This window comes from Piliocolobus tephrosceles, chromosome 17 (assembly GCF_002776525.5).
Source record: "Piliocolobus tephrosceles isolate RC106 chromosome 17, ASM277652v3, whole genome shotgun sequence".
NCBI classification, from domain to species: domain Eukaryota; kingdom Metazoa; phylum Chordata; class Mammalia; order Primates; family Cercopithecidae; genus Piliocolobus; species Piliocolobus tephrosceles.
In genome coordinates, this window is record NC_045450.1 from 1,623,385 (window position 1) to 1,650,463 (window position 27,079).

The 27,079-nt window shown below is 58.2% G+C and overlaps 1 protein-coding gene across 5 annotated transcripts in view; it reads left to right on the top strand.

Moving 5' to 3' along the window:
* UNKL (unk like zinc finger) overlaps positions 1-27,079 on the top strand; it is a 48,460-nt gene that overhangs the window by 17,121 nt on the left and 4,260 nt on the right. For all 5 annotated transcript variants that reach the window (XR_002725707.1, XM_023189271.2, XM_023189272.1 and 2 more), the window contains 8 exons: positions 233-350; positions 2,637-2,721; positions 3,971-4,056; positions 6,193-6,255; positions 11,558-11,735; positions 23,723-23,815; positions 24,677-24,904; positions 26,810-27,012. Coding sequence is in view for 4 of the 5 variants with exons in the window: in XM_023189271.2 (XP_023045039.1) it covers positions 233-350; positions 2,637-2,721; positions 3,971-4,056; positions 6,193-6,255; positions 11,558-11,735; positions 23,723-23,815; positions 24,677-24,904; positions 26,810-27,012 (1,054 nt within the window). In the remaining variant the exon portion in view is untranslated. The remainder of the gene's footprint in view (positions 1-232; positions 351-2,636; positions 2,722-3,970; positions 4,057-6,192; positions 6,256-11,557; positions 11,736-23,722; positions 23,816-24,676; positions 24,905-26,809; positions 27,013-27,079) is intronic.

Below are 27,079 nucleotides of genomic sequence, written 5' to 3' on the forward strand. Positions count from 1 at the left end.
GCCTGCGTGTCCATGAGCGCAGAGCTGGGTTGCTGGTCACTCCAGGGCCCTAGGCCTGAGGCCCCTCCTGGTGGGAGGCAGACACCTCTGGGCACATGGGGGCAGCCATGTCCTCCTGTGTCCCCCTGACACCTCCTCATCCCCAGGTCCACGCCCTGCCCCAGTGTGCAGTACGGGGATGAGTGGGGGCAGCCAAGTCCTCCGTGTCCCCCTGACACCTCCTCATCCCCAGGTCCACGCCCTGCCCCAGCGTGAAGCACGGGGATGAGTGGGGGGAGCCCTCACGCTGCGACGGCGGTGACGCCTGCCAGTATTGCCACTCCCGCACGGAGCAGCAGTTCCATCCCGAGGTACGTCCCTCCGACCCCCCAGGTGCAGGGATTGCTGGAAGGCCCCGGAGAAGCCGAGGGTTTCGCAGCGCGGCTCATCACACAGAAAGAACGGTGATTAACCTTGGCCGAGGGCTGGCACGGGGCAGGAAGCCTGGGGGGCCTGAGGGCTGTACCTGCTTGCTGTCTTGCTTGCTGGCCTTCAGGCTGCCCTCCACCGGCGAGTCTCTCCGCTTGGCCTGCAACAGAAAAGAATCATGGGAAAAAAGCAGGGAGAAAATGTTAATTAAAAACATACATATTCAGGGCCGGGCGCAGTAGCTCACGCCTGTAATCCTGTACAGTATTACAGTATTACAGTAGCTCAAGCCTGTAATCCCAGCACTTTGGGAGGCCGAGGCAGGCGGATCACTAGGTCAGGAGATGGAGACCATCCTGGCGAAACCCCGTCTCTACTAAAAATACAAAAAAATTGGCCGGGCGTGGTGGCAGGTGCCTGTAGTCCCAGCTACTCCGGAGGCTGAGGTGTGAGGATCACTTGAACCCGGGAGGCAGAGGTTGCAGCGAGCCGAGATTGCGCCACTGCACTCCAGCCTGGGGGACAGAGCAAGACTCTGTCTAAAAAACGTGAAAACCTCAGCCAAGGGGGAGGCGCGCAGGGGCTGGGGAGGGACCAGGCGCTGCTTCCTGTCTTTTCTTGACACATGTCGTCACGAACGTGCATCGTGCCTTTTGGGTGTTGGTGACCACACACTCAGCAGTGCCACCAGGGGCCTGTCGGGAGTCCGGCATCCAGAGCCGCTTCTGTGTTCAGTCACACTGGCCTGGCTGCAGACCCCAATCTCCAGTACCCCGCTGAGTGGAGCCGGCACCACATGGGTCACAGCCGCCCCGTAAATCCTGAGTGACATAAACCCTCCCACCTGGGCCCTGCCCCAGGTGAACAAGAACTCTTGTTCTCTCTCTCTTTTTTTTTTTTTTTTTTTATTTATTGAGACGGAGTCTCACTCTGTTGCCCAGGCTGGAGTGCAGTGGCCGGATCTCAGCTCACTGCAAGCTCCGCCTCCCGGGTTCACGCCATTCTCCTGCCTCAGCCTCCCGAGTAGCTGGGACTACAGGCGCCCGCCACCTCGCCCGGCTAATTTTTTGTATTTTTTAGTAGAGACGGGGTTTCACCGTGTTAACCAGGATGGTCTCAATCTCCTGACCTCGTGATCCGCCCGTCTCGGCCTCCCAAAGTGCTGGGATTACAGGCTTGAGCCACCGCGCCCGGCCTAAGAACTCTTGTTCTCTAATAAAAATACAAAAAAATAGCTGTGCATGGTGGCGGGTGCCTGTAGCCCCAGCTGAGGCAGGAGAATGGTGTGAACCCGGGAGGCAGAGCTTGCAGTGAGCTGAGATCGCGCCACTGCACTCCAGCCTGGGGGACAGAACCGGACTGTGTCTCAAGAAAAAAAGAAAAAAAAAAAAAAATTGGCCAGATATTGTGGCACGTGCTTGTAATCCCAGGTACTTGGGAGGCTGAGGCAGGAGAATCACTTGAACTCGGGAGACAGACATTGCACTGAGTCGAGATCATGCCACTGCACTCCAGCCTGGGCAACAGAGCTATACTCTATACTCTTTCAAAAAACAAACAAAATGAACAAGCGAACGAGCCCCCACAGGTGCCTCGTGGTGGGAGAGCCGTGGGGGCGGGGGTGGCCAGGCTGGAGGTCAGGAGAGAGGCTGCCTGCTGGGACCCAGGCAGGTGTGGGCACTGAGGGCCAGGTATGCCAGTTGCTGTGTCCTTCCCGGAGAGCTGTGGAGCAGGAGGGGCTGGGCCAGGCCCTCTGAAGGCGGACTGGGGGTTTCCAGGCCGGTCTGTCCCTTGCTGGGCCTTAAGTGTTGTTGACCCATGAGAGGGGCTGTCACCCTAGGTGAAGTGTCAGTGGGTCTGGTCAGGGAACAGAGACACGCACTTGTTTTAATAGGCACTTATTAGGCACCTACTGCATGCCAGACTCTGAATTTGGTGCATCTTTCAGAAAAGATGACAGCAGGGAAATGACCTTGCCCGTGACTGGAGGGCAGATGCTGCGGGAATGGCCCACACGTGTGCCTGTTCCCTGTGGGTCGGCTGTGCAGAGAGGAGGGATATGGGGACCAAGGGCACACAGTGGAGGAGCGCAGGGCCCACACCCCCCTTTTCAGGGGTGTCTTGTTATGGCTTGGAGCTTCATCCTCTCCCTTGGGATGATGCCAGCCGTGATCTTTCCACAGGATCCCATATCCAATCAAGCGTCTTTATTTCATTTCTTCCCCCAGATCTACAAATCTACGAAATGCAACGACATGCGCCAAACCGGGTACTGCCCACGCGGCCCCTTCTGCGCCTTTGCACACATTGAGAGTGAGTGAACGTCCCTGTGGCAGGTTCACCTTAGCAGGTTCTGCGGCTCTGCAGGCCCGCACTGGAGTTACTGATGACCCGGAGCTGGCCACGAGGACCTGGAAGATGGGCGGGAGCTCAGCACTGTGGTTGGTGGTGGGGGGTCCCTGACATGCCCATGGAGGCTCCCTGGGGTGTTTGTGCCACGTGAGGCTGGGTTCCCTCCCCGCCGGCGTGGGCCAGGCCGGTGGACCTGCAGGGACCCTGTCTCCAGGCACGATGGGGCCCTGAGCGTGGAGGCTGACTCCTGGTGTGGGCCGGCTGGCGCCTCCACCTGCCTCCTGGGCATCCAAGCTGGGTCCTTCTGCCCCCTGCTGCCTGGGCCTTGCCCTGAGACTGCCATCTTGCTGGGCGCCCACGCAGGAGCAGCACCACCCTTGTGGAGAGAGGGGTCTGTCCACCCCAGCTCGGGGAGACAGCAGAGACCCTCGAGCAAGGGTTGCTGGGGTAAGCCCGTGCTTTCCAGAGCTGTCTGCTGTCCAGAGGATGAGGGCTTAGCTTTGGATCACGTGGTCCCTAATAAGTTCCCAGCAGCAGGAACAAGCCCCAGTGGGAACCCACGCGGCCTCCTCCTCGCAGCCTGGGGTTTGGGTTTTAGGTTTTCTGCATGTGGTCGCAAGCTCAGATTTTCCTTTGTGATTTTAGTAGGGGGGGCAGCTCTTTTTTTTTTTTTTTTTTTTGAGACGGAGTCTCGCTCTGTCGCCCAGGCTGGGGTGCAGTGGCCGGATCTCAGCTCACTGCAAGCTCCGCCTCCCGGGTTCACGCCATTCTCCTGCCTCAGCCTCCTGAGTAGCTGGGACTACAGGTGCCCGCCACCACGCCCGGCTAGTTTTTTGTATTTTTAGTAGAGACGGGGTTTCACCGTGTTAGCCAGGATGGTCTCGATCTCCTGACCTCATGATCCGCCCGTCTCGGCCTCCCAAAGTGCTGGGATTACAGGCTTGAGCCACCGCACCCGACCAAGGCAGCTCTTCTTGTTCACATTTTAAACATTGCTTTTAGTGTTAAAAACATGAAAAACTGGTCTAAAGCCTGAGGGTCCCGTTGCCCTGGGCGTCCCCGGTCATTGCCCAGCCGTCCTCTGCTGCACCCGAGGGATGATTGTGACAGGGCCGCGCACGCTCGGCCCTGACGTGTGGTGCAGAGACTGCTGCGTGTTCCTGTCACCCACCAGTGGCCCTCAGAGCCTGCTGCTCCCCTGTCCTTGCAGAGAGCCTGGGGATGGTGAATGACTGGGGCTGCCGCGACCTCCACCTCACGAGTCCTGCCTCCACGGGCAGCGGCCAGCCGGGAAACGTAAGTGAATGGTGTTCCCGGGACAATACCAAGTGTCCTTCGGTTTAATTGAACTGTTAGGGATGTGGATGGATATGAGTTTTCAGCAATGTGGTCGCGGGCAGTCTGTGGAGTTCGTGGCTCTTCTAGAAGAGTCTAGAAAAATCCTTGCCACTAGGCCGGGGGCGGTGGCTCATGCCTGTCATCCCAGCACTTCGGGAGGCTGAGGCGGGTGGATCACCTGAGGTCAGGAGTTCGAGACCAGCCTGGCCAACATGGTGAAACCCTGTCTATCCTAAAAAATACAAAAATTAACCGGGTGTGGTGGTGGATGCCTGTAACCCCAGCTACTCAGGAGGCTGAGGCAGGAGAATTGCTTGAACCCAGGAGACGGAGGTTGTGGTGAGCTGAGATCCTACCAGTTCACTCCAGTCTGGTGACAGAGTGAGACTCTTTCAAAAAAAAGAGATGGGGGAAGAGGGGATTGGGCTCCTAGGAAGGTAAGGCTATGGGGAGACTGGCGGAGGATGAGAGTGACTTCAGTGAGGTTGGTTACGCAGCCTCTCCTCCTGGTGTGGAGCGGGGAGAGGGCACCTCCACAGAGGGAATCCACACCCAGCTTCGAGGCAGGAAGGGAGCGGAGAGCTGTACCTGCGTCTGCTGTTTCTCAGCTGCTTTCAACTCAAAATAATCTTTTTGTCAGAGAGTGGCATGTGTGGGGTGGCACACTCTGACCCCGTCCTGTATGGCTTAGAGCTTCAGCTGAGCCTCTGCCTTAGGCCAGTGGCTCGGTTTGGGGTTGGACGCTGTGGTTGGTTCAGGGAGTCTAGAGCTGGCACCCTGCCTTCACACAGACCAACCCAAGGTCAGAGAGCCACGTTTAAATGTAAGAAATGGAACTCAGGGCCGGGTGCGGCGGCCCGTGCCTGTAATTCCAGCATTTTGGGAGGCCAAGGCGGGTGGATCACCTGAGGTCAGGAGTTCGAGACCAGGCAGGCCAACATGGTGAAACCCCATCTCTACTAAAAATACAAAACTTAGCCAGGCGTGGTGGTGCATGCCTGCGGTCCCAGCTACTCCAGAGGCCGAGGCAGGAGAATCGCCTGAACCCAACAGGAGGAGGCTGCAGTGAGCTGAGATTGCGCCACTGCACTCCAGCCTGGACGACAGAGGGAGACTGTCTCAGAAGAAAAAAAAAAAAAAAAAGAGAAGAAATGGAACTTAGGAGAACCGACAGGGAGCTAGCAGATTCAGACGTCTCTTCTGTTTCAAGAAACCTTCAAGATTTGGCATCCTTGGCCAGTTGCAGTGGCTCACGCCTGTAAACCAAGTACTTCAGGAGGCTGAGGTGGGACAATCACTTGAGGTCAGGAGTTCAAGACCAGCCTGGGCAACAAAACGAGACCCTGTCTCTACAGAAAGCTTTGAAAAATTAACTCGGTCCACTGGCAAATGCCTGTGCTCCCAGCTTGGCAGGCTGAGACAGGAGGATTGCTTTAGCCAGGGAGGTCGCACCACCGTGCTCCAGCCTGGGAGACAGTGAAATCCTGTCTCAAAAAAGAAAAAAAATAGCATTTGTCTAAATTCTGAGCAGAGCTTACATCTGTGTGTGTGTGTGTGTGTGTGTGTGTGTGTATACATATCTTTAAGAACCAGAAGTACATATGCGTGTGTGTGTATTTTTTTTTTTTTTTTTTTTTTTTTGAGACAGGGTTTCCCTTTTTCCCCCAGGCTGGGGTGCAGTGGTATGACCTTGGCTCACTGCAGCCTCCACCTTCCGGGTTCAAGCAATTCTCCTCTTTTTAATTTTTAATTTTATTTTTTGAGACGGAGTTTCACTCTTGTTGCCCAGGCTGGAGTGCAATGGCGCCGTCTCGGCTCACTGCAACCTCTACCTCCTGGGTTCAAGTGATTCTTTTGCCTCCGCCTCTTGAGTAGCTGAAACTACAGGCATGTGCCACTGTGCCTGACTATTTTTGATATTTTTAGTAGAGACAAGTTTTCATTGGCCAGGCTGGTCTCGAAACTCCTGACCTCAGATGATCCACCCGCCTCAGCCTCCCAAAGTGCTGCCACTGTGCCCAGCCTGAATATGTATATTTTTAATTCACATTTCCTCCCTGCTTTTTTCTCACATGACTCTTTTTTATGTTGCAGGCCAAGCGGAGAGACTCGCCGGCCGAGGGCGGCCCGAAGGGCAACGAGCAGGACAGCAAGCAGGTACAGACCCCAAGGCTTCCCGCGGCCCTCTTGCCCGCCGGTGCGACATTATGTTAGGGCTGCGCTCATGCATCCTTGGTCCCGCCCACTCTTGGCTCACAAAACAGTCTGGTTAACATCTGCTTGTTATAGAATTAGCTCTCTCCTGGTACCCTGTGTTTGTGTGTTTGAAACATTCGTGTTATACCTTGGAAACAACAAAGCCAAAACCTCCTACTGTTTTCTGCTCAGGGAAATAAGAGGGGCCCTTTGAAGCCCATCTGTGTTGCTTTCCTTGGGCTATGAGGGAAGGATGCAGATGGGGCCATTTAAACAGCAGAACTTGCCTGGTGTGGTGGCTCACACCTGTAATCCAAGCACTTTGAGAGGCCAAGGAGAGTGGATCACGAGGTCAGGAGTTCAGGACCAGCCTGGCCAACATGGTGAAACCCCATCTCTACTAAAAATGCAAAATATTAGCCAGGCATGGTGGCACGTGCCTGTAGTCCCAGCTACTCAGGAAACTGAGGCAGGATACAAAATATTAGCCAGGCATGGTGGCACGTGCCTGTAGTCCCAGCTACTCGGGAAACTGAGGCAGGAGAATCGCTTGAAGCCGGGAGGTGGATGTTGCAGTGAACCAAGATCATGCCACTGCGCTCCAGCCTGGGTGACACAGAACGAGACTCCGTCTCTGAATAAATGAATGAATGAGGGAGTTTTGTTTGGGCACAGTAGCTCACACCTGTGGTTCCAGCACTTTGGGAGGCTGAGGCAGGAGAATTGCTTGAGCCCAGGAGTTGGAGGTTGCAGTGAGCCGAGCACTCCAGCCTGGGCGAGAGTGAGGCCCTATCTCCAGCCAAACCAAACCCAAAACCACACCCCAAGCAGCAGCACCTGATTCTCTCTCAGTTCTGGGGCTGAGTCTGAACTTGAGCTGTCCAGAACTGGCTCCTGAGGCCCCCTAGGTGCAGATGCTACCTCCTCTGTATCCTCTGGGTCACTCCTCTGTGTGTGGGCATCCCGGGGTCTCTTCCTGGGGACAGCAGCTGCGTAGGGCCCTGCCCCTAACACCTCATTTCATTGTTGCTGTTGTTTTTTACAGTTTCTTGAATTTTTTGAGACAGTTTCTTGAATTTTTTTCTTGAATTTTTTGAGACCTGGGTACTCTGTCACCCAGGTGGGGTGCAGCAGCCCAGTCCAGCTCACTGCAGCCCGGGACTCCCAGGCTTGAAGCAGTCCTCCCACCTCAGCCTCCTGAGTCGCTGGGACCCCAGGCCCACACCACCAGGCCTGGCTAATTTTTGTATTTTTTTAGAAATGGGGTCTTACTATGTTGCGCAGGATGATCTTGAACTCCTGGGCTCAAGCAGTCCTCCTGCTCTGGCCTCCCAAAGTGTTGGGATCACAGGTGTGAGCCTACACGCCTGGCCTAAGAACTCGTCTCACCTTAATTACTCCTCACAGGCCCTATCTCCAAATTTAGGCACGCCGGGGGTCAAGGCTTCCATGTAGGAATTTGGGGGGAACACGTTTGGTCCATAACAAAGACACTGTGCTGACTGAAACAAGCCCGTTACTAAAAGGCAAATCCTGTGTGATTCCACCCACAGGAGGTCGCTAGCGGAGTCACATTCACAGACAGCAGGTGGCATGGTGGGCGCCCAGGGCCGGGGCCGGGGGAGGGAGCTGGTATTCCTGGGGTCAGAGCTTCCGGCTGGGAGATGAGGCGTTCTGGAGATGGATGCAGTGATGGCTGCACAGCGGCGTGGATGGAATTCATGCCACGGACTACACCGACCCATGACCACTGTAGTAAATGTTACATTTCACCGTAATACAGAGAAGAAAAACCAGGCAGGCAGTGCCGGTGTTAGCGGCGGTGCTGCGTCCCCACGGCGTCCTCATGGCATCCTCGTGGGGCAGGCGGTGCCGGTGTTAGTGCAGGTGTGGCGTCCGCACGGCGTCCCCATGGGGTGGACGGTGCCCGTGTTAGCGGAGGTGCGGCGTCCCCACAGGGCTCTCGTCTGACGCCTCTCACCATGCCCAGCCCTCCTGTGGATGGGCCCCCACACCAGGCCCGTCGTCTATGGCCATTGTACCTTGGGGAACAAGGACTGACCTGGATGTTGATGATTTTCAGGTGATCATTTGGGCGGAAGTCACAGTGTGCACATCACCCCGGCCAGCTCCCGGGCAGGGTCAGCGTGGGGTCTGGGAGTCACTCAGCGCTGAGGCTTCCTGTCCGATCCCTCTTGGTTTATGGCCTCCAGTAGGCTGGGGAAGGCCCCCAGGGTGGAGTCCCTCCTGCAGACACCCAGGAAGGAGGCGGCCTTGGCTTCTCAGGCTGCTGCACTCACCCTGGGCCGGGCAGTGCTTTGGGAGCCTGAGGCCGCCTCCTAGCCGAGGGTCAGCCTGTGCCCAGCCCTGAGACCAGCGCTGCTTTGGGGGCAAATGTGGCACCTGCACTGTGGTGCCTCGCGGCTTTCCGCGTTCTTGGGCTCTGTGCAGACACAGGTGCGGGGCACAGGCTCCCTGTCCGACCCAGGGCAGGGCAGGCCTGCTCTGCAAACCTCAGCATTGTCCATGGCTTCTCGGTGGGCCCGGGCCCTTCCAGGCAACAGTCCCTAGGCTCTCCGTTATTTGGGAGGTGGCTTCTGGGCCTGGGTGATGCTCTGGAGTTGGGTTCAGGCAAAGACTGAGACGTCTGCAGGGGTCATGGAGCTGGGAGGACATCCACAGGGGTGACTGTGATGCGGGCGGTGGCCTCTTGGCTAATGGTGGGTCAGGGCATGGTGGACCTCAGCCTGGCGGAGCAGGGGCAGCTTGTGTGTAGGTACCGTGCCCCAGAGCACGGACCTAGGCAGACCCTGAGACACAGGGTGGGCTGCCAAGAGATGGGACAAGGAGGGGGTGGGGGAGGGCTTCTGCGGGCCGTGCAGCTGTGCAGCTGTGCAGTGTCCACATACCCGGAGGGCAGTGCCTTGCTGTCCCTGAGCTTTTGGTTCTGAGTCACAGCTGCTGGATGCGGTGAGCTCGGCAGACTGCCCCATGTCACTCACCCCTTGCTGGTGTCCGCCGCCTCGGTCCCGCAGCCCGGGTGGCCCTGTCCTTTGCTGGTAGAGAAGGTCGGTCCCCTCCCTGATCCAAGCTGTCAGGGAACAAGGAGCTCCCAGGTGTCTGTGTTGCTCCTGGATGTCGGGTCACCGGAACGTCTGTTGGGAGGTCCTTCTCAGCCTTCCTGGGGCCACACTGAGGCTCTGGAGCAGAGACAGGAAGTGCCAGGGGTGGGGGCAGGTTGCCACTGAGATGGCACCAGGTCTCGAATCACCCACCGTGTTTCTGGGCTGCTTGCTAGAGAGTGTGAGGCTTCCAGCAACCCGGTCCCCAGGCTCACCATGGGGGACTGATGGGGGTTGTCGGCAGCGCCATGCATGGCTGGGAGGGTCCCTGGTGTTGCGTGACTGGGTAGGTCTGTGGTGGTGGGTGCAGGAGTTACCGCTGTCCCTGAGGCTAACGGGGTGGACTGTGGTTCCTTTTTTCACGGCTTGAGGGAAAGTGGTCTCCGGGCCAGGGAGGGGAAGTGGATTATGGACGAGGGGGCAGGCCCCGTCTTGCACCTGCACAGGGAGCTCTGGCGGCTGTCTCCAGAGTTTGCAGCTGGAGGAGACTGTTTTCAGAGTCAGTCATGGGGGCTCTGTGCACCTGCTGTGCCGTGGGCTGAGGAGCAAATCCATTACCCAGAAGGAAGCCAGTGCAGGCAGCAGGACCCCAAGGCCACAGAAGCCTGGAGCCAGGTGCGTTCTTGAGGACTAGTCAGTGCCTGATTTCTGACCCTTAGGAAATGCACGTTAAAATTTCTTCATTATGGACGGTTTTACTTAAGCAGACAAACTAGTAGAACCACACCCCCCAAGGTTAACTTTTCCTGCATTACTTTTCAGCAAAACCCAAATATCATATCATTTCAACTATAATATTTCAGTATGCAATTCATTTTTTTTTTTTTAGAAACAGAGTCTCTCTGTTGCCCGGGCTGCAGTGCAGTGGTGTGATCTTGGCTCACGGCAACCTCTGCCTCCTGGGTTCTAGCGATTCTCCTGCCTCAGCCTCCCAAGTAGCTGGGACTATAGGTGCCTGCCACAATGCCGGGCTAATTTTTTGTATTTTTAGTAGAGACGGGGTTTCTCTATATTGAGCAGCCTGGTCTCGAACTCCTGATCTCAGGTGATCCACCTACCTTGGCCTCTAAAGTGCTGGGATTACAGGTGTGAGCCACTGTGCCCGGCCCTGGCTCATTTTTTTTTTTTTTGTATTTTTAGTAGAGATAGCGTTTTGCCATGTTGGCCAGGCTGGTCTCGAACTCCTGACCTCCAGTAATCTGCCCACCTCGGCCCACCTCAGCCTCCCAAAGTGATGGGATTATAGGCATGAGCCACTGTGCCTGGCCAGAAACTCATTCTAATCCAACTTTTGATGCTCGATTTTGCAGTGACCTTGTAGGTGGCTCTGGGTCATTTGTATCGGGTGTTTTCTTGTGTGCAGCGCCCTGCCTGTGACTGGGCTCTTATTCAGCACTGCTCTGTGTGCTTGCTCTTTTTCTTTTTTTTTTTTAGTGGAGACGGGGTTTCACCGTGTTAGCCAGGATGGTCTCGATCTCCTGACCTCATGATCCGCCCGTCTCGGCCTCCCAAAGTGCTGGGATTACAGGCTTGAGCCACCGCGCCCGGCCGCTCTTTTTCTTTTGATCTATTATCCACCAAACACAGATCATGTGAGTTGCCCCATGTTTTACTTTCCCTGGTGATGAGGTCACAGGACCACGCTGTGGATGTTTTAGAAGTGGTGCTGGGTCTCTTTTTAAGTCCCTGGGAGGACATTTCTCTGTGGGCCCCCCAAGGTGCTCAGGAGCCAGTCCTGGGTGAGAGCTGGGGTGGGGGCACCCAGGAGGTGTGGGGAGCTGCTGCAGGGCTTGCCCCTTGGGCTGGCAGGCCCCTGGCCTCTGACACATCTTTCTGCACCTGCTGGATTGATTTTTACTGGCAAATGTGTACTCCTGAAACATTTTCTGCAGAAAAGCTCATGAGACACTTCCCAGAGGTGTCTGTACCTTTCCCAAGTGCACCATAGCCCGCTGCCCTGCCCGTCCTGGCGTTTCTCCTCAGTGCAGTCAGAGTCCCTCCGGGTCTGGGAAACTCTCCCCGGGCCTTGCCAGGGCGTGGAAGTCGGCCGCTGTCCGGTGGTGCTTTCTGCAGGGTGCTGACGTGGCGCTGCCTCCTCCACGCAGGGGGCACGTGCTGACGCTGTTTGTGTCTTTGAACAGAACCACCTGGCCGTGTTTGCAGCTGTCCACCCGCCGGCCCCCAGCGTGAGCTCCAGCGTGGCGTCCAGCCTGGCGTCCAGCGCTGGCTCTGGCAGCTCCTCCCCCACTGCGCTGCCCGCGCCCCCCGCCCGCGCCCTCCCGCTCAGCCCCGCCGGCAGCACCGTGGAGGCCGTCCTCGGTAAGTCCGGCACCATCCTCCTTTCTCCCTGACCTCCTGTTCTCATGCTGTAGCTTTTCAGGAACAGCGCTTCTATTTCAGGACATGTTACAGAATCGTCATTTCTGTAAAGAAGCCAGACGTGTGTTTTCGGTCTTCTGTCACTTTGGTTGTGTTGCACATGGAGTTGTGAAAACAAGCCCTGGCTCAGAGAGGCTCCTGGCCTGGGTGCCACGGGCGCTGGGGACGAGGAGCCTCCTGGGAGCCAGTCAGGGTGGGCACCGCCCGGCTCAGGGACTGAGAACAGGGAGGTTGCTGACAGAGGATGGGAGGCGTGGGAGTTGGCTGCCTGTGCGCCCAGTGCTGTGGGAGGCCGAGGCAGGAGGATCACTTGAGCCCAGAAGTTTAAGAGCAGCCTGGACAACATAGAGAGACCCCGTCTCTACTAAAAATAAAATAATTAGTCAGGCATGGTGGTGCACACCTGTAGTCCCAGCTATTTGGGAGGCTGAGGTGTGAGGATCCCTTGAACCCAGGAGGTCGAGGCTGTGGTGAGCTGTGATTGCACCACTGCACTCCAGCCTGGGTGAGAGAGTGACACCATCTCCAAAAGAAAATTGAAAGTAGGGGTTGTGAACTAGTGAGGGCACTGAAGGTGGGGGATAGTGATGGGGTGGGGAGCCCGGCAAAGGCTTGGAGTCAGGGGCAAAGCTGTGAGTACCTGGGCTGGCAGCTTTGGGAGGCCTTTAGCTGGAGGGAGTCACTGGGCACTGAGACACATGATGGAGCTGGGCTGTGGGGACCCGTCGTGGCCTGGCTGGAAGCCGAGAACCTGGGGGGCAGATTCTTCCAGAGGCCCAGAGGGGCAGAGCTGGGGCGGGACAGTGCCAGGGGCTGGGCTGTGTGTGTCCTTGGTCCCTTTCAGCCCCTGGGGACAGGTTGGGGTGGGGGGGACACCTGCCGCACCTGTGCAGGGCTTTGCTTGCAGAGACGCTTGGTGAATGATGGGACGTGCTGAAGCCCCACATTCCATGGCCACCAGCGCCCAAGGGACCCAAACCTGCCTCTCCTGACAGTGACAGTGAGGGACATGGGGAAGGCCGCCACCTGTGGTGGTCTCCAAGTTCTGTCCCTGGGCTGGGGTGGAATGGGATGGGGTTGGGGGTACAGTGACGATGGGCCCTGCTCAGCTCAGCCCGGGCCTGGAGCCCACCCCTTCCTCTCCTACATCCTCTGCTGTCCAGGGTGTGGTGGGGGAGCTGGACATGGGATCAGGAGGACAGGGCTGCTGGGGCCACGTGGTGGGGGCCGTTGCTCCAGTGCCTGCATGGGCACACGCTGGGGACTCGGAGTGGGACCCCGGCACCATCAGGGCCCGCATCGATGCGGGAGGCAGCCCGGCAGCCAGACCCGCAGTGACTCCTGCCCGAGAGCCGAGCTGCCGGTCGTTGGTGGTTGCCCCACATGGAACGGCTCGGGCCTCGCTGCAAGCCTCCAGCAGCTCCATCCATGCAGGCCTGGACGCCGCCGGCCAAGGAGGCCGAGGAGAGACACTCTTCCCAGCGGCCACTTAGGCCACAGACTGCACCTCGGCAGGACACTGGACCAGTCTCATCCTGAGTGGTGTCTGCAAAGAAAGCCAGGTGCAGCTCCTGAGGCCCCAGGATGGTCCTCAGTCCCCCAAGCACCCAGGGCCCCGCTCTCAGCACCTCTGCAACCCAGGTGCATCTTCTGGGCACAGCTCTCAGTCTGTGTTGCTGTGGGGCCGTCCCATCCCTACATCCCTTTGGGGTTGAGCCCAGGCCTTTACATTTTTGTTTTGTGTGTGTGTGGGTGGGGGGGGTTTGTTTTGTTTTTTATTTTTTTTTTTGAGACAGAGTCTCCCTCTTGTTGCCCAGGCTGGAGTGCAGTGGCGCGATCTTGGCTCACTGCAACTTCCGCCTCCCGGGTTCACGCCATTCTCCTGTCTGAGCCTCCGGAGTAGCTGGGATTACAGGTGCCCGCCACCATGCCCGGCTAAGTTTTTTTTTTTTTTGTATTTTTGGTAGAGATGGGGTTTTACCATATTGGTCAGCCTGGTCTTGAACTCCTGACCTCATGATCTGCCCACCTGGGCCTCCCAAAATGCTGGGATTACAGGCTTGAGCCACTGCCCGGCGTGTGTGTGTGTGTTTTTTTGAGATGGAGTCTCAGTCTGTCACCCAGATTGGAGGGCAGTGGCGTGATCTTGGCTCACTACAACCTCTACCTCCTGGATTCAAGTGATTCTACTGCCTCAGCCTCCTGAGTAGCTGAGACTGTAGGCACGTGCCACCACGCCCGGCTGATTTTTGTGTTTTTAGTAGAGATGAGGTTTCACCATGTTGGCCAGGCTGGTCTCGAACTCCCGACCTCAGGTGATCCTCCCACCTCGGCCTCCCAAAGTGCTGGGATTATAGGCGTGAGCCACTGCGCCCGGCCTGAAGTTTTTAAAGGGTCTCTTTCCCAAACACTGGGACCTTTTGTGGCCGCATGCGTCTCTCCCTCGCAGCCCTGGTGTTCCTATGTGGGCTCTGTCGTGCACCTGCCGGAGAACCCTCCAGAATCCAGGACCAGTCCCTCCTCAGGAGGCCATGGGGAGAGCGGGCATCCTGGATGGACCCCGCGCCCAGTGCGGGGGGGCTCTCTCGGGCCGGGGCAGGGGCACAGGCTCAGGCAATGTTTGTGTTTGTTTCGTCCTCTGGCAGGGAGCGCTCCCTGCACTGCCCAGGGCAGGGCTCCTCATTTCTGCCTTGCTGTGGAGGGCTCACCTGGTTTCAGGACAGGACTCAGACTGCCGCCCTCTGGTCTGTTTTGGAAGTCATCTGCTCCCGGAACCTCTATGGAGGAGGAAGCATGTGGTGTGAGATGACTCCTGTTAGGGCTTCACCGTAAAGGGCAGGTTTTTAAAATCGTGAATACTCCATGGGCGGGAGTGCTATGTTAAGCTTTCTCTCATGCAGAAACAAGCCCATATGTGTTTTCAGCTTGAAACTAGGGCATACATGTTGTTCCTCTCGAACCAGAGAGGTCTCAGGAGTTGAATGGGCTGGGGTGCCCACCCCCATCCCATTCCATTCCAGCCCAGGGACAGAGCACTTGGAGACCACCACAGGTAACGGCCTTCCCTGAGTTTGTTTTTGTTCATTTTGGGGCTTTATTTTTTGAGACAGGGTCTTGCCCTGTCATCCAGGCAGGAGTGCAGTGGTGCAGTCAGCTTGCTGCAGCCTCAAATTCCCGGGCTCAAGAGACCCTCCTGCATCAGCCTCCCAAGTATAGCTGAGACCACAGGCAGGCGCTATGGGCCTAGCTAGAACATGCTTGTTTTAATTTGAGATCGCTATCATAAATGAGTTGTGTGATCCAAGGCCCTGGATTGTGCTGAATCACACCCTCAAATCCACACATCCCCATCAGAAACTCAGAGGTCAGGGATGAAGTCTACACAGTGGCTAAAGCTCCATGAGGGTCTGGCCTCTGAGCAGGTTCTTTTTTTTTTTCTTGCTCTGTCATGCAGGCTGGAGTGCAATGGCACAGTCTCGCGTCACTGGAACCTCTGCCTTCCAGGTTCAAGCGATTCTTCCTCCACAGCCTCCAGAGTAGCTGGGACTACAGGTGTGTGCCACACGCCCGGATAATGTTTGTATTTTTAGTAGAGATGGGGTTTTGCATGTTGGCCAGGCTGGTCTCAAATTCCTGACCTCAGGTGATCCGCCCGCCTCAGCCTCCCAAGATGCTGGGATTATAGGCGTGAGCCACTGTGCCCGCCCAGGATTGATTGATTGATTTTTTTTTTTTTTTGAGACAGAGTCTTTCTCTGTTGTGCAGGCTAGAGTGTAGTGGTGCAATCTCGGCTCACTGCAACCTCTGCCTCCCGGGTTCAAGCCATTCTCCTTTCTCAGCCTCCTGAGTAGCTGGGATTACAGGCACCCGCCACCAAGCCTGGCTAATTTTTGTATTTTTAGTAGAGACGGGGTTTCGCCATGTTGGTCAGGCTGGTCTCGAACTTATGACCTCATGATCCGCCCGCCTCAGCCTCCTAAAGTGCTAGGATTACAGGCATGAGCCACCACTCCCGGCCACTTATTTTTTTAAACAAATAAGTATACATTCTGTTTTTTAAGTGAAGTTTGTCTTCCCCAACCTAAAAGTAGTAATGCTAGAATTTGAGCATAGCAGAAAAATATTTAGGAAAATTAAATCCCAAACAAGAGAGACCATCTTGGACTCTGCTTACTCTGATGGAAAACAGAGCCAGGTGCCTGTGTGATTGACAGAGGCGTGGCTGCATCTGCATAGCTGACCTTCAGGTGGACTGGAGTTAGCACATTTGTAGTAATTTTTCCAAACATTCTTTCATATCTGAGGTATGTTTTCGACCTATTTTAGTATGTCACTCGCGATCTTGAAGCACGTTCTTTCATTGACTTAAACATTTCGTGAGCCGCAAGCTGTGGTTCACACCTATAATCCCAGCACTTTGGGAGGCCAGGGCGGGTGGTTCATCTGAGGTTAGAAGTTCGAGACTAGCCTGACCAACATGGTAAAACCCCGTCTCTACTAAAAATACAAAAATTAGCTGGGTGTGGTGGCTTGCGCCTGTAATCCCAGCTACTCAGGTGGTTGAGGCACGAGAATTGCTTGGACCACAAAGGCAGAGGTTGCAGTGAACTGAGATCGTGCCACTGCATGCCAGCCTGGGCGACAGAGCGAGATTTGTTCTCAAAAAAAAAAAAAAAAAAAACCGGGCCGGGGCGGGGGCTCTAGCCTGGAATCCCAGCAGTTTGGGAGGCTGAGACGGGCAGATTACGAGGTCAGGAGATCGAGACCATCCTGGCTAACACGGTGAAACCCCGTGTCTAAAAAAATACAAAAAACTAGCTGGGTGAGGTGGCAGGCGCCTGTAGTCCCAGCTACTCGGGAGGCTGAGGCAGGAGAATGGTGTAAACCCGGGAGGCGGAGCTTGCAATAAACTGAGATCCGGCCACTGCACTCCAGCCTGGGTGACAGAGCAAGACTCTAGCAAAAAAAAAAAAAAAAATCCTGAACCAGCTATTCAGATAGGTGAAGCGATGGATTTTTTTTTTTTTTTTTTTCAGGATCGACATTGCCTTAGTTACAGGCAGTGTATTGTTGTTGCTGCTGCGGCTGAAATTGTGAGCTTTGCCACCCAGTGCCAGCCTCACTTTTTTCCTCTGTCCGTGCCTGAGGCGTCACTGTAAAGTTACATCCCTGCACTAGCCGCAGGCAGCAGAGGCAGTGTCCTGCCCGCTGACCCCGGGGCACTCCTGCGCCCCAGGCTCAGGGACTCCCGGAGCGAGCGGGACTGTCTGGACCCAGGTGTAAGCCCGCCTGCCTGCATGTGTATTTTATTAGCTGTTGTAGAGGGTTTTGGGCGAAGCAAGTGTGTAGACTGGGTCATTTTTTCCTTGTTAATAGTACAGTTTCCTTTAGGTTGTAGATGTATTGTGACTGAAGCACGGAATAGAAAAAAATGGGCGGATTCTGTGTTTAAGGGATTTAGTGAAAGCATTTCAGGCCCATCTGATAGGTTCCATTTTCCTTCATCTTCCACTTCATAGGAATAGGTTTTAGATTAAGAGTGATCTGCGAGTTCCCTACCCCGCGTTTAGACGGGGCTGGGCGGGCACGCGGACTTGGGAGGGAGGAGGGTCCCGCAGGGCAGACAGCGGCCCCAGGTCACGCCGCCCCGCCCCGCCCCGCCCCGCCCCGCGAGCGCCCCTGTTGGCTCGGGTGTTTCACCTGAGTCCGCCCTGAGCCGCTGCAGATGCAGGTGGGCAGGGCACGAGGAGCCGGGCAGGGGGGCGGCTCCGGGGCTTTCGGCCTGAAGACCTCTAGCCCACGGTGCCCGCGCCCACGTGCCCGCCCAGCTGGTGGCCAGGAGCCGCGGGGACCGGGTGCGCCGGGGGGGGGGGGGAGGGTGGGGGGAGGGCGGGGCCGGAGCGGCGGGGGTGTGGCTGAGTCACATTGCGGGGCGGGGGCCGAGTCTCGTTGCGGGGCGGGGCCCGCGCGGCGGGGGCGGGGCCTGCGCGACGGGGGCGGGGCGCGGGCCGTGTTTGAATCCCCGGCGGCGGCGCGGGGCGGCCGCGGACCGTGAGTCAGCATCGGCGGCGGCCCCAGCGCGTGGCAGCCCTGCGCCGTCAAGGTGCGGGGCTTGTTACTCGGCGCTCAGGAGCGGGCCCTCCCCTAGGTGCGCCCTCCAGGTGCGTCCCCCGCGTCCCGGAGCCGGGTGTGACAGCTGCGGGGTGGGCCCGGGCTTCTCAGAGACCCGGTGCGAGGCGAAGGCGCTGCCTTCTCGGAACTTGCCTTTGCCGGGCGCTCTCCGGTTCCCAGCGCGGGCTCGGACCGCCTGCGTCCCCTAGAGAGGCGGGGTTGGTGCCCCAAGAAGGGGCAGGGGAGTGGAGCGGAACGGGGCGGATCGGGGCAGGGGAGCGGAGCCGGGCAGGAGAGGGCAGGGGAGCGGGGCAGGGGAGGGCCGACCCCTGCGTCCTGGCCTGGCCCAGCCTGCACTCAGCCCGCGTGGTACGGGGATTTCCCTGGCGTCGGGGGCTCCCCTCCCTGGCCTGAGTTCCGAGCAGTCTGTAGCTTGTCCTCGCGTGTCCCTGACCCCGGGGGACCGCGGCGGCTTGAATGTGCTGTGTCACGGCAGAGCCGGGCTGTGGGGCCGTGACTCAGCGGGCCGGTGATTTCCTAACGCCCGGGACTGAGGCAGCCTGGCCTGACCCAGCTGTGCTCGCTTAGATAACCAGCCTCACCTGGATTGTGCCTTTGCGTGAGGGTTAGCCCTTTCTTTGAGAATGTTTCGGAAGATCTGGATCTGACCTTGGAACAGTGAGGTGAGGTAGGGAAGAAGCTGCGGGCGAGAAAGTGGGTCAGGTGGGTGCAGCAGCTCTCTCCCCCCTAACTTTCTGGGAGTGGGCCCCTAGACAGCACCCTGGGGGTGGTGGAGCCCCCGGGACCCTCCCCAGTGCCCTCTTTGGATCAGGGGCACTTGGCTCTGAAGCAGGGCTGGAGTCTCTTGGGGGCACCCACATGTTCCCCAAACGTCCCCTCTCCAGGTAGCTTCTCAGGCTTCAGCGCAGGTGACTTGGCTGAGGTAGGTGGCGGCTGACGTCCTCTGAGCTGAGTACCAGCTGTAGTAGTTTGTCAGGTGAGCGTTGAAGGCAGCTTAGCCCCTCCACATTCTGTGCGCTCTGCACCTGGTGGGAGAAGCCTCTGCGCTGACTTACACATAGAGCATGGTGCGATCGCCCCACTCCAAGGAGAGAAAAGGCGCCTCCGTTCCTGTCCCCCAACTCCTTTGCGTCTTTGCTTTTCGTGAGGAGTTTCTGGATCTCTGCCAGGTGTGAAGGGCGGTAAGCTCTGAAGGGGCTGCCACATCCTGATCCCGGGACTTGGGTGCGGAGGGCAGGTCCATGTTCCTGAGCCTGGCTGACCTGACCGTGCGTAGACGGCTTGGCCCTCCCCGTCATCAAGCCCCAGTGTGGAAGCACGTGGGGGCCGTGGGCAGGCCTGCGGGTTGGGGATCGGTGTCTGTCCTCAGTGGGTGAGTCTGCCCGGGGCCCTGGCATGGTTGAGGCTGACACCTGCAAGGATGGAGTGGGGGCATTCCACGCAGGGCTTGGAGCCTGAGTAGCTTTCTGGGGACTGGTGGGGCTGATCTTAGTGAATGGAAGGCACGGCCAGGCCGAGCCTCAGTGGCACAGCAGGTTGGGAGCCTGGCAAAGGACCCATTGGGAAGCAGTGACCGGCACGTGCAAGGGCGCAAGCTCCCTCCCTCCTTTCTTGCAGGCCAGGACTCGGAACACGATGAGGCTTTTCATAGTAGGAAGGTCACTCTTGCGGTGCATGAAGGCTGGGCATTGGCCTCAGTGGGTGTGGGCTGAGCGAGCAGCCCCTGAGGAAGGGGTCCTGCAGTGCCAGCTTCCAGGAGGGCCCTGCACACACGGTGTCTGGGAAGGCCCTGCAGTGGGGCCATGGGAACGAGCGAGGGATCCTTTGCCAGGGAGGAAGGGCTGTGGCCCCTGCTGGGGGACGTCCAGGACATCTGGGCTGGGGGCTGCAGAGCCACTGTGTTGGGTGGGTCTAGGCCACAGGAGAGGCTGCCAGACACCAGGGAGGAGAGTGGGCATGGGGGTGGGCCTGGGAGGGAAGCTGGTGCCTGTGACCAGAGGCAGTTCAGGGCATAGGTGCAGGGCTAGAGGGAAAGGCCCGGACAGCGGTGGGCAGAGTGAGTGCTGAGGAGGCCCCGGAAAACAGCTGCAGGGGGAGTGGAGACAGGTGGGGGTCTCCTCCCTGGGGAGCACTCAGGGAGGGAGGGCTGTGTACAGCAGGGGCAGATCTGTTGGTGCAGAGTCCTGAGGGGCTGGGGAGGATGGACAGGACCAACAGGGGCATCTGCAGGTGGGCCCCCATGTCCTGGGTTGAACTGTGTCCCCTGAAAGTTGCATTTGAGGCGGGGCACGGTGGCTCATGCCTGTAATCCCAGCACTTTGGGAGATGAGGCAGGCGGATCACCTGAGGTGGGGAGTTTGTGACCAGCCTGACCAATATAGAGAAAACCTGTCTGTACTAAAAATACAAAATTAGCTGGGGGTGGTGGAGGGCAGCTGTAGTCCCAGCTGCTCAGGAGGCGGAGGCAGGAGAATAGCTTGAGCCTAGGAGGCGGAGGTTGCAGTGAGCTGAGATCGCACCATTGCACTCCAGCCTGGGTGACAGAGCAAGACTCTGTCTCGAAAAAAAAAAAAAAAAAAAAGATGCACCTGAACCCCAGGCCCCGCACCTGGCTACGTGGCGTTGCGTGGAAGCACAGCAGGTCCTCTTATCCCAGCGTTCGCTGTCCACTGCCTCAGTTGGTGGTGTGAGGTCTGGGTTGAGGATGGCACCGTACAGGAGGGCATTTGGTTGCTCAGGTAACTTTTATTACTGTGCAGTGCTGAAATCTGTCTATGTTACTAGTTAATCTTGTTAATCTCTTACTGGGCTTGACGTGCAAATGAGGACGTTCATATAGGAAAAAGCCTGGTATGTAGGGTTCCGTGCCGTCCGCAGCCTCAGGCTTCCATGGGGGATCTTGGAATGTATCCCCCCTGCTACAGATCGGGGGGTGCTACTGCAGGGTCCTTATAACCAGGTTAAAATGAGGCCGGTGGGATGGGACCCTGAGCCAGTGACCAGTGTCCTTATGAGAACAAACTTGGACAGACACTCAGAAGAGATGGCCCCCAGCGCAGAGGCAGCCACTGGAGTCATGTGGCTGCCAGCCATGAAGGAGGGTAGACACTAGGAGGAGGAGGCGGAGCGCCCCAGGTCCTAGAGGGAGGGAGGAGGAGCGTGCCCCAGCCCTGGAGAGACGAGGGAGGAGGAGGAGCACACCCCAGCCCTGGAGGGAGGAGGGAGGAGGCCCTGCCTACTGCAGATGTGACTTTCAGCCTTGGAGCCACCTGTCCGAAGCCGCTCATTGTGCCCTCTTCGGCCATGGCCTGAGCACATCAGGCAGATGACAGGGACCGGGAGGGCTGGCCCACTCTGCAGGCCAGGGTGGATGTCCGCTCGGGGACATCACTGTCCTGTGAGTGGGAAGGAGAGGAGTGAATGGCTCTGGGTGCCACTGGCCCAGGGCCTGCCTTTGGCTCTGCCAATGAGCGTCCTTGAGGGCTGAGGCCTTGGTGACTGCTCTTGTGGGTTCCTGGTCCTCAGGGGGTCTTGGCCTGGCCGCCTCCACCCCCCAACCTGTTCCTTTAGTTTCCGGGTAAGACCTTTGAAAGTCCCTAAAAGCTTCATTTGAACAGTGTCTCTGTGGGAGTGGAGACTGCTGCTGCAGGTGCCATGTGCTGTCCCGGATGCCTCAGGGGTCAGGTTCTCTGCCCCGGGCCCTGCTGCCTCTGTGACTGGGAAGGACAGTGTTGTCAGGTGGTACCACAGCCCGGCCTCCGTGACCCGGAAATTCCCTCATGGCTGGCGTGTGGATGAGGGTTGAGTCTGGGTCGTGCTGTGCGGTGGAGTGGGGTGGGGATGGCCTCTGCCTTGCGGCCTCTGGAGTCCACTGTCCACCCCTGAGCCAGGCTCCTCTCCCACCTGCTGCTCTGGTTGGTGGAGCACGGTCTCCACACAGTGTGGCTGCTGAGTGAGGCCAGATCCAGGGTGAAGTTCAGAGGCCCAGACCTGCCAGGCCGTGCTGCATCCACACCAGCCTGTGCGCGATGGGCTGTGCACGGCCAGGGCCACCATGGTGGCACGAGGATGTTCTGGCTGCTCCTGTGGGGTTCAGAGTGTGTGGCGGCCGAGCACCAGGTCTCAAGCGAAGGGCCACCTGCCACCCTGTGGTTGCTCCCGTGGTCCCCATGGCACTGACTGGTGCCAGTTGGTTCCACGGAGGAGAAGCGGAGGCCTGGGCGGAGGGGTGAGGTGCAGGCCATGAGCTGAGGCTGGGCCCCACACCTGCGGTCCCCACAAATCTCGCGTGTGGCTAGTGTCGCGTTCTTCTTCAGAAGTCACCCTCCTGCCTTTCCTGTTGATGCTGCAAATGTCTGGAAAGGCCCCAGCCCTCTTCCCCAGCCGAGTGGGGTTTTGTCCCTCTGCGACCCGCTGGCCGCCCAGTCCTTTTCTCCAGCTGTTTCCTGGGATGCCCCCTGTGTGGTGAACCTGCTGTTACCCTGCCATGGCCAGCAGGTCGCAGCAGTCAGCCCTGCTTGGATCAGCCAGCTCCATGCTGGGTGGGGTGGGGTGTGAGGTGTGGGGAGTGAGGCCGCAAGAGCCCTGTGAGGGCGGGGCTTGATGTCGGGTACATGGCGGGCAGTGACTACCTCTTCGCTTCTGCTGGGCTACTGATCTGAACCAAGCGCCAGGCAGGGCTGGCCAGGCTGGAGCTTCCCGGTGTGCCAACCCCCAGTCGGGTCTGACAGGTGTCCGCGGGGTGCGGTTGCCTGGGGCCGTGGAGGGACCATCTGTCCCAGGTGAGGACAGGAAGAAGGGGGTCTGACACCCTTCCGGGGCAGGCAGGGGTGGCTTCGCGCGTCTCAGAGCAGGACTCAGCAGCACACTGTCCAGTACCAGGCATCAGTGGGGGTTCAGGAACCCCCAGGTGGACCTGGAGTCCACTGTCTACCCCTGAGCCAGGCTCCTCTCCCACCTGCTGCTGTGGGAGGCGGCACCGGCCCATAGGGTGTGTCCCGGAGCTCCTGCAGCTGCCGTGGTCCCATCCTGCCCCCTGTGGCACATGGGTTCTCAGATCCTAGATCCTCTGGTCACCCCCCATTCCCAACCCAACTTCTGTGCAGAGGCTGCAGGAGTTTGAGACATGCTGTGTGTTCAGGGGCTGGTGATCAGAGCTCAGCCTCCTCAAGATGGCTTCCTAATACTAGGAAGGGGCACTGGGGCCACTGCTTGCCGTTCGGGGTTGGGGGTGGGGACTTGGGAGGGAAGGGACCATGCAGAAGGGCAGCCCCATGGCCTGCAGGGACGAGTGGGGACAGCCTTGGAAGGCAGGGCTGGCTGGGTGAGGCCGCTCCGAGGAGGGTCCTTCCCACTCGGTCTTGAGCCTAGGGGATTGAGGTCTTGGTGCTTGGCATGAAATTGCAGATGAACACCTGCTTCTTGAAATCACCCTCCCGGAAGGTTTTCCAAACGGTCGAGTGTGCACACATGGTCAGATGCTAACACACGCTTAGGTATTTAAGCTCCGAGAAGCAGCAGCGGCACGTCCGAGGCGAGGACCCAGCTGCTGGGCTGTGGCGGGGTGTCCCACCTGCGCATGCTCGTTCTGCCAGAGAACAGCCAAGCCTCCCACTGCCTGCTGGGGGCCGCGAGGGTGGGCTGGCGTGTCCTTCCCAGGCTCCCCCAGCAACTCCCATGCCTCCTGCCCTTGGCTTCACTCTTAAGCCCAGGCCGGACAGTCGTCCTTCTCAGCTGGGCTTCCTGAGCTCTGCAGCACTGGGTAGGCTGTGGATGATGGGGGGCTCTGTTGACAGGTTCCGCGTTAGACCCACATCTTAGCAGTGTGAATATTGCATCCCTAGAGAAGGATCTGGAAGAGCAAGACGGCCACGACCTGGGACCAGCAGGTGAGGGCGAGGAGCACCTGGGGCGCTGCTCCTCCAGCCGCTTAACAGCTAAGCGCTGTGGCAGGAGGATCGCTTGAGCCTGGGAAGGTCAGGGCTGCAGTGAGCCGAGGTTGGACCAGTGTGCTCCCGCCTGGGCCACAATGCAATACCTCATATCCGGTTTTGGGGGCGGGAGGGCCCCCTTCTGGCGGTACCTCCTCCTCCCCCTCACTGCCCCTCCCCTTCCCCCCCTGCACACGGACTCCTCAGCCTCTCGCCGGCTTCGGGCCCTCCCACTTCTTCAGTTGACCTTTGTCCCAGCAAAGTGGCCCTGCAGAGACAGGCGGGGCTTTTCCTGAGGAAGGTCCTGATGGTCTCCGAAGGACAAATGTATTCACATTGTAGACAAAAGATCAACATCCATACAAATGTGTCTTATCCTGTACAACACCCTTTCCTTCAGCCTGAGAGTGTATCTTTTCTTTCTGACTTTAAAAGAAAGTAAACTATTTTAGGGGGCCTGGACAAGTGCTGGGAGGACTGTGCCAGTGGCTAAATTGGCTGGCAGAGCCTGGTGGGTGTCTGGCTTTTTGGGGGGGGGCCCACGCTAAACCCCCGTGTCCCCACCTCTGGTTGAAATCCCTTTGAGCCCATGGCTTGCCCAACTGTGTGAGACGTGGCCACCCGGGGCTCTGGCTCCACACCCATAGAAGGTAGCTGCTGGCCTGGCCCCCGTATCCCCACCCCCCATATCCCCACCCCCCATATCCCCACCACCACCGCCAGCAGGGTCCGTCTTCCGTGGCTGCCGCCCGCCGGTGAACAGATGTTTGGGCAGAGGCCTAGCGGTACTTCCTTCGCTCACCGGTCCGCCCCTGCCAGGTCCCAGGTCTCTGGCCGGCTCTGCGCCTGTTGCCATCCCTGGCTCCCTGCCCCGAGCACCATCGCTGCACTCGCCGTCCTCCGCGTCCACCTCGCCACTCAGTTCACTATCCCAGCCCCTCCCAGGGCCGGTGGGTTCCTCGGCCATGACGCCTCCCCAGCAGCCGCCACCCCTGCGTTCAGAGCCGGGTGCACTGGGCTCTTCAGCCTCATCCTACAGCCCCTTAGGTGAGTGCCGGCTCCCTCCACGCAAGCGTTCCCATGGAGCCTCCGTGGGGCTGCCTCCCAGAGGCCACCCTGACTGAGGAGCCCCACACGGAACCTTGTGCCCCATCCATGGTGGCAAAGCACGTGGCCTGCTGCTCACAGGCTCCCCCCTGCCGCAGACTGAGTCTCGCTGTGTCACCCAGGCTGGAGTGCAATGGCACGATCTCGGCTCACTGCAACCTCCACCTCCCGGGTTCAAGCAATTCTCCTGCCTCAGCCTCCTGAGTAGCTGGGATTATAGAGGTGTGCGCCACCACCCCCAGCTAATTTTTGTATTTTTAGTAAAGACGGGTTTCACCATGTTGGCCAGGCTGGTCTCAAACTCCTGACCTCGTGATCTGCCCACCTCGGCTTCCCAAAGTGCTGGGATGACAGGCTTGAGCCACCGTGCACGGCTGTTTGTTAGGCTGTAAACGAACTAACACTTGGCTGGGCTTGATGACTCGAGAGCAGCCTGATCAACGTGGAGAAACGGTCTCTACTAAAAATACAAAATTAGCTGGGCGTGGTGACTTGCGCCTGTAATCCCAGCTACTCAGGAGGCTGAGGCAGGAGAATCGCTTGAACCCGGGAGGCGGAGGTTGTGGTGAGCCGAGACTGTGTTGTTACACTCCAGCCTGGGCAGTAAGAGTGAAACTGTCTCAAAAAAAAAAAAAAAAAAGACCGGGAGGGGGGGCCCAGGCGGGGAACCCCAGCACTTTGGGAGGCCGGGGAGGGCAGATCAGGAGGTCAGGAGATCGAGACCATCCTGGCTAACATGGTGAAACCCCGTCTCTACTAAAAATACAAAAATTAGCCGGGCGTGGTTGCGGGTGCCTGTAGTCCCAGCTACTTGGGAGGATGAGGCAGGAGAGTCGCTTGAACCCAGGAGTCGGAGGTTGCAGTGAGCCGAGATCGCACCATTGCACCCCAGCCTGGTGTTAGAGCGAGACTCCACCTTAAAAAACAAACAAAAAAAAAAACACTTTGGGCCAACATGGTGGCTCAGGCCTGTAATCCCAGCACTTTGGGAGGCTGAGGTGGGTGGATCACTTGAGGCCAGGGGTTCAAGAGAAGCCTAGGCACCATAGTGAGATTCCTGACTCTACAAAAATTACAACATTTTAGAAGTTTTTATCTTTTTAAGACAAAGTCTCACTGTGTCGCCCAGGCTCCAGCAATCTTGGCTCACCGCAGCCTCCACCTTCCGGGTTAAAATGATTCTCCTGCCTCAGCCTCCCGAGTAGCTGGGATCACAGGCTGCTGCTACCACACCCGTCTAACTTTTGTGTTTTCAGTAGAGATGGGGTTTCACCATGTTGGTCAGGCTGGTCTCAAACTCCTGACCTCAAGTGATCTGCTTGCCTCGGCCTCCCAAAGTGCTGGGATGACAGGCCTGTTTTTTTTTAAGTAACATTTAAAGTATCTCAGTCATAATCTCTCAAGCTGCATACACACTGGCAGATGTCACCGTGCGGACACAGCTCTTTGGGGCCTCTGAGAGTCTGTGTGAGGTGTTCCTGGGAGTGGAGTCTGAGAACCGCTGCCCCTTCCACCTTGTGATGTCCCAGGAACTCGAATTTAAGTTCTCTGTTCAGACTCCTCAGGTGGCCAGGAAGGCACAGATCTGGTGGGGAGACCGGCCGGAGCACGTGTCACTATCAGTGCCTCTGCCAGCCCCACTCAGTCCCCAGCGCCTCTTCCTGAGGCTGGTGGGGTCCAGGAGTGGGGCAAGGGGCAGGCAGAACAAAGGGCAAGACCCCTGCCATCAGGGTGGGTGAGCCCCGGAGGGTGCCCACGTGGCGGCTGGGCCAGGGCATAGCACCCACCAGTCACCAGGCCGTGAGCACAGCTGGGCTGGGCCATCATCGGCCCTTTCACACTCAGGTTTGAACGGTGTCCCCGGGAGCATCTGGGACTTTGTTTCCGGCAGCTTCTCCCCCGGCCCCACCCCTATCCTGAGCGCCGGCCCCCCATCCTCTTCGGGTTCCAGTCCAAATGGGGCTGAGCTGGCCCGGGTCAGACGGCAGCTGGACGAGGCCAAGAGGAAGATCCGGCAGTGGGAGGAGTCCTGGCAGCAGGTGAAACAGGTGAGCGTGTGGGGGCCAGACAGGTGAGGGGGAGGGCGGGCACCGGGGACTCAGGTGAGTGTTTGGT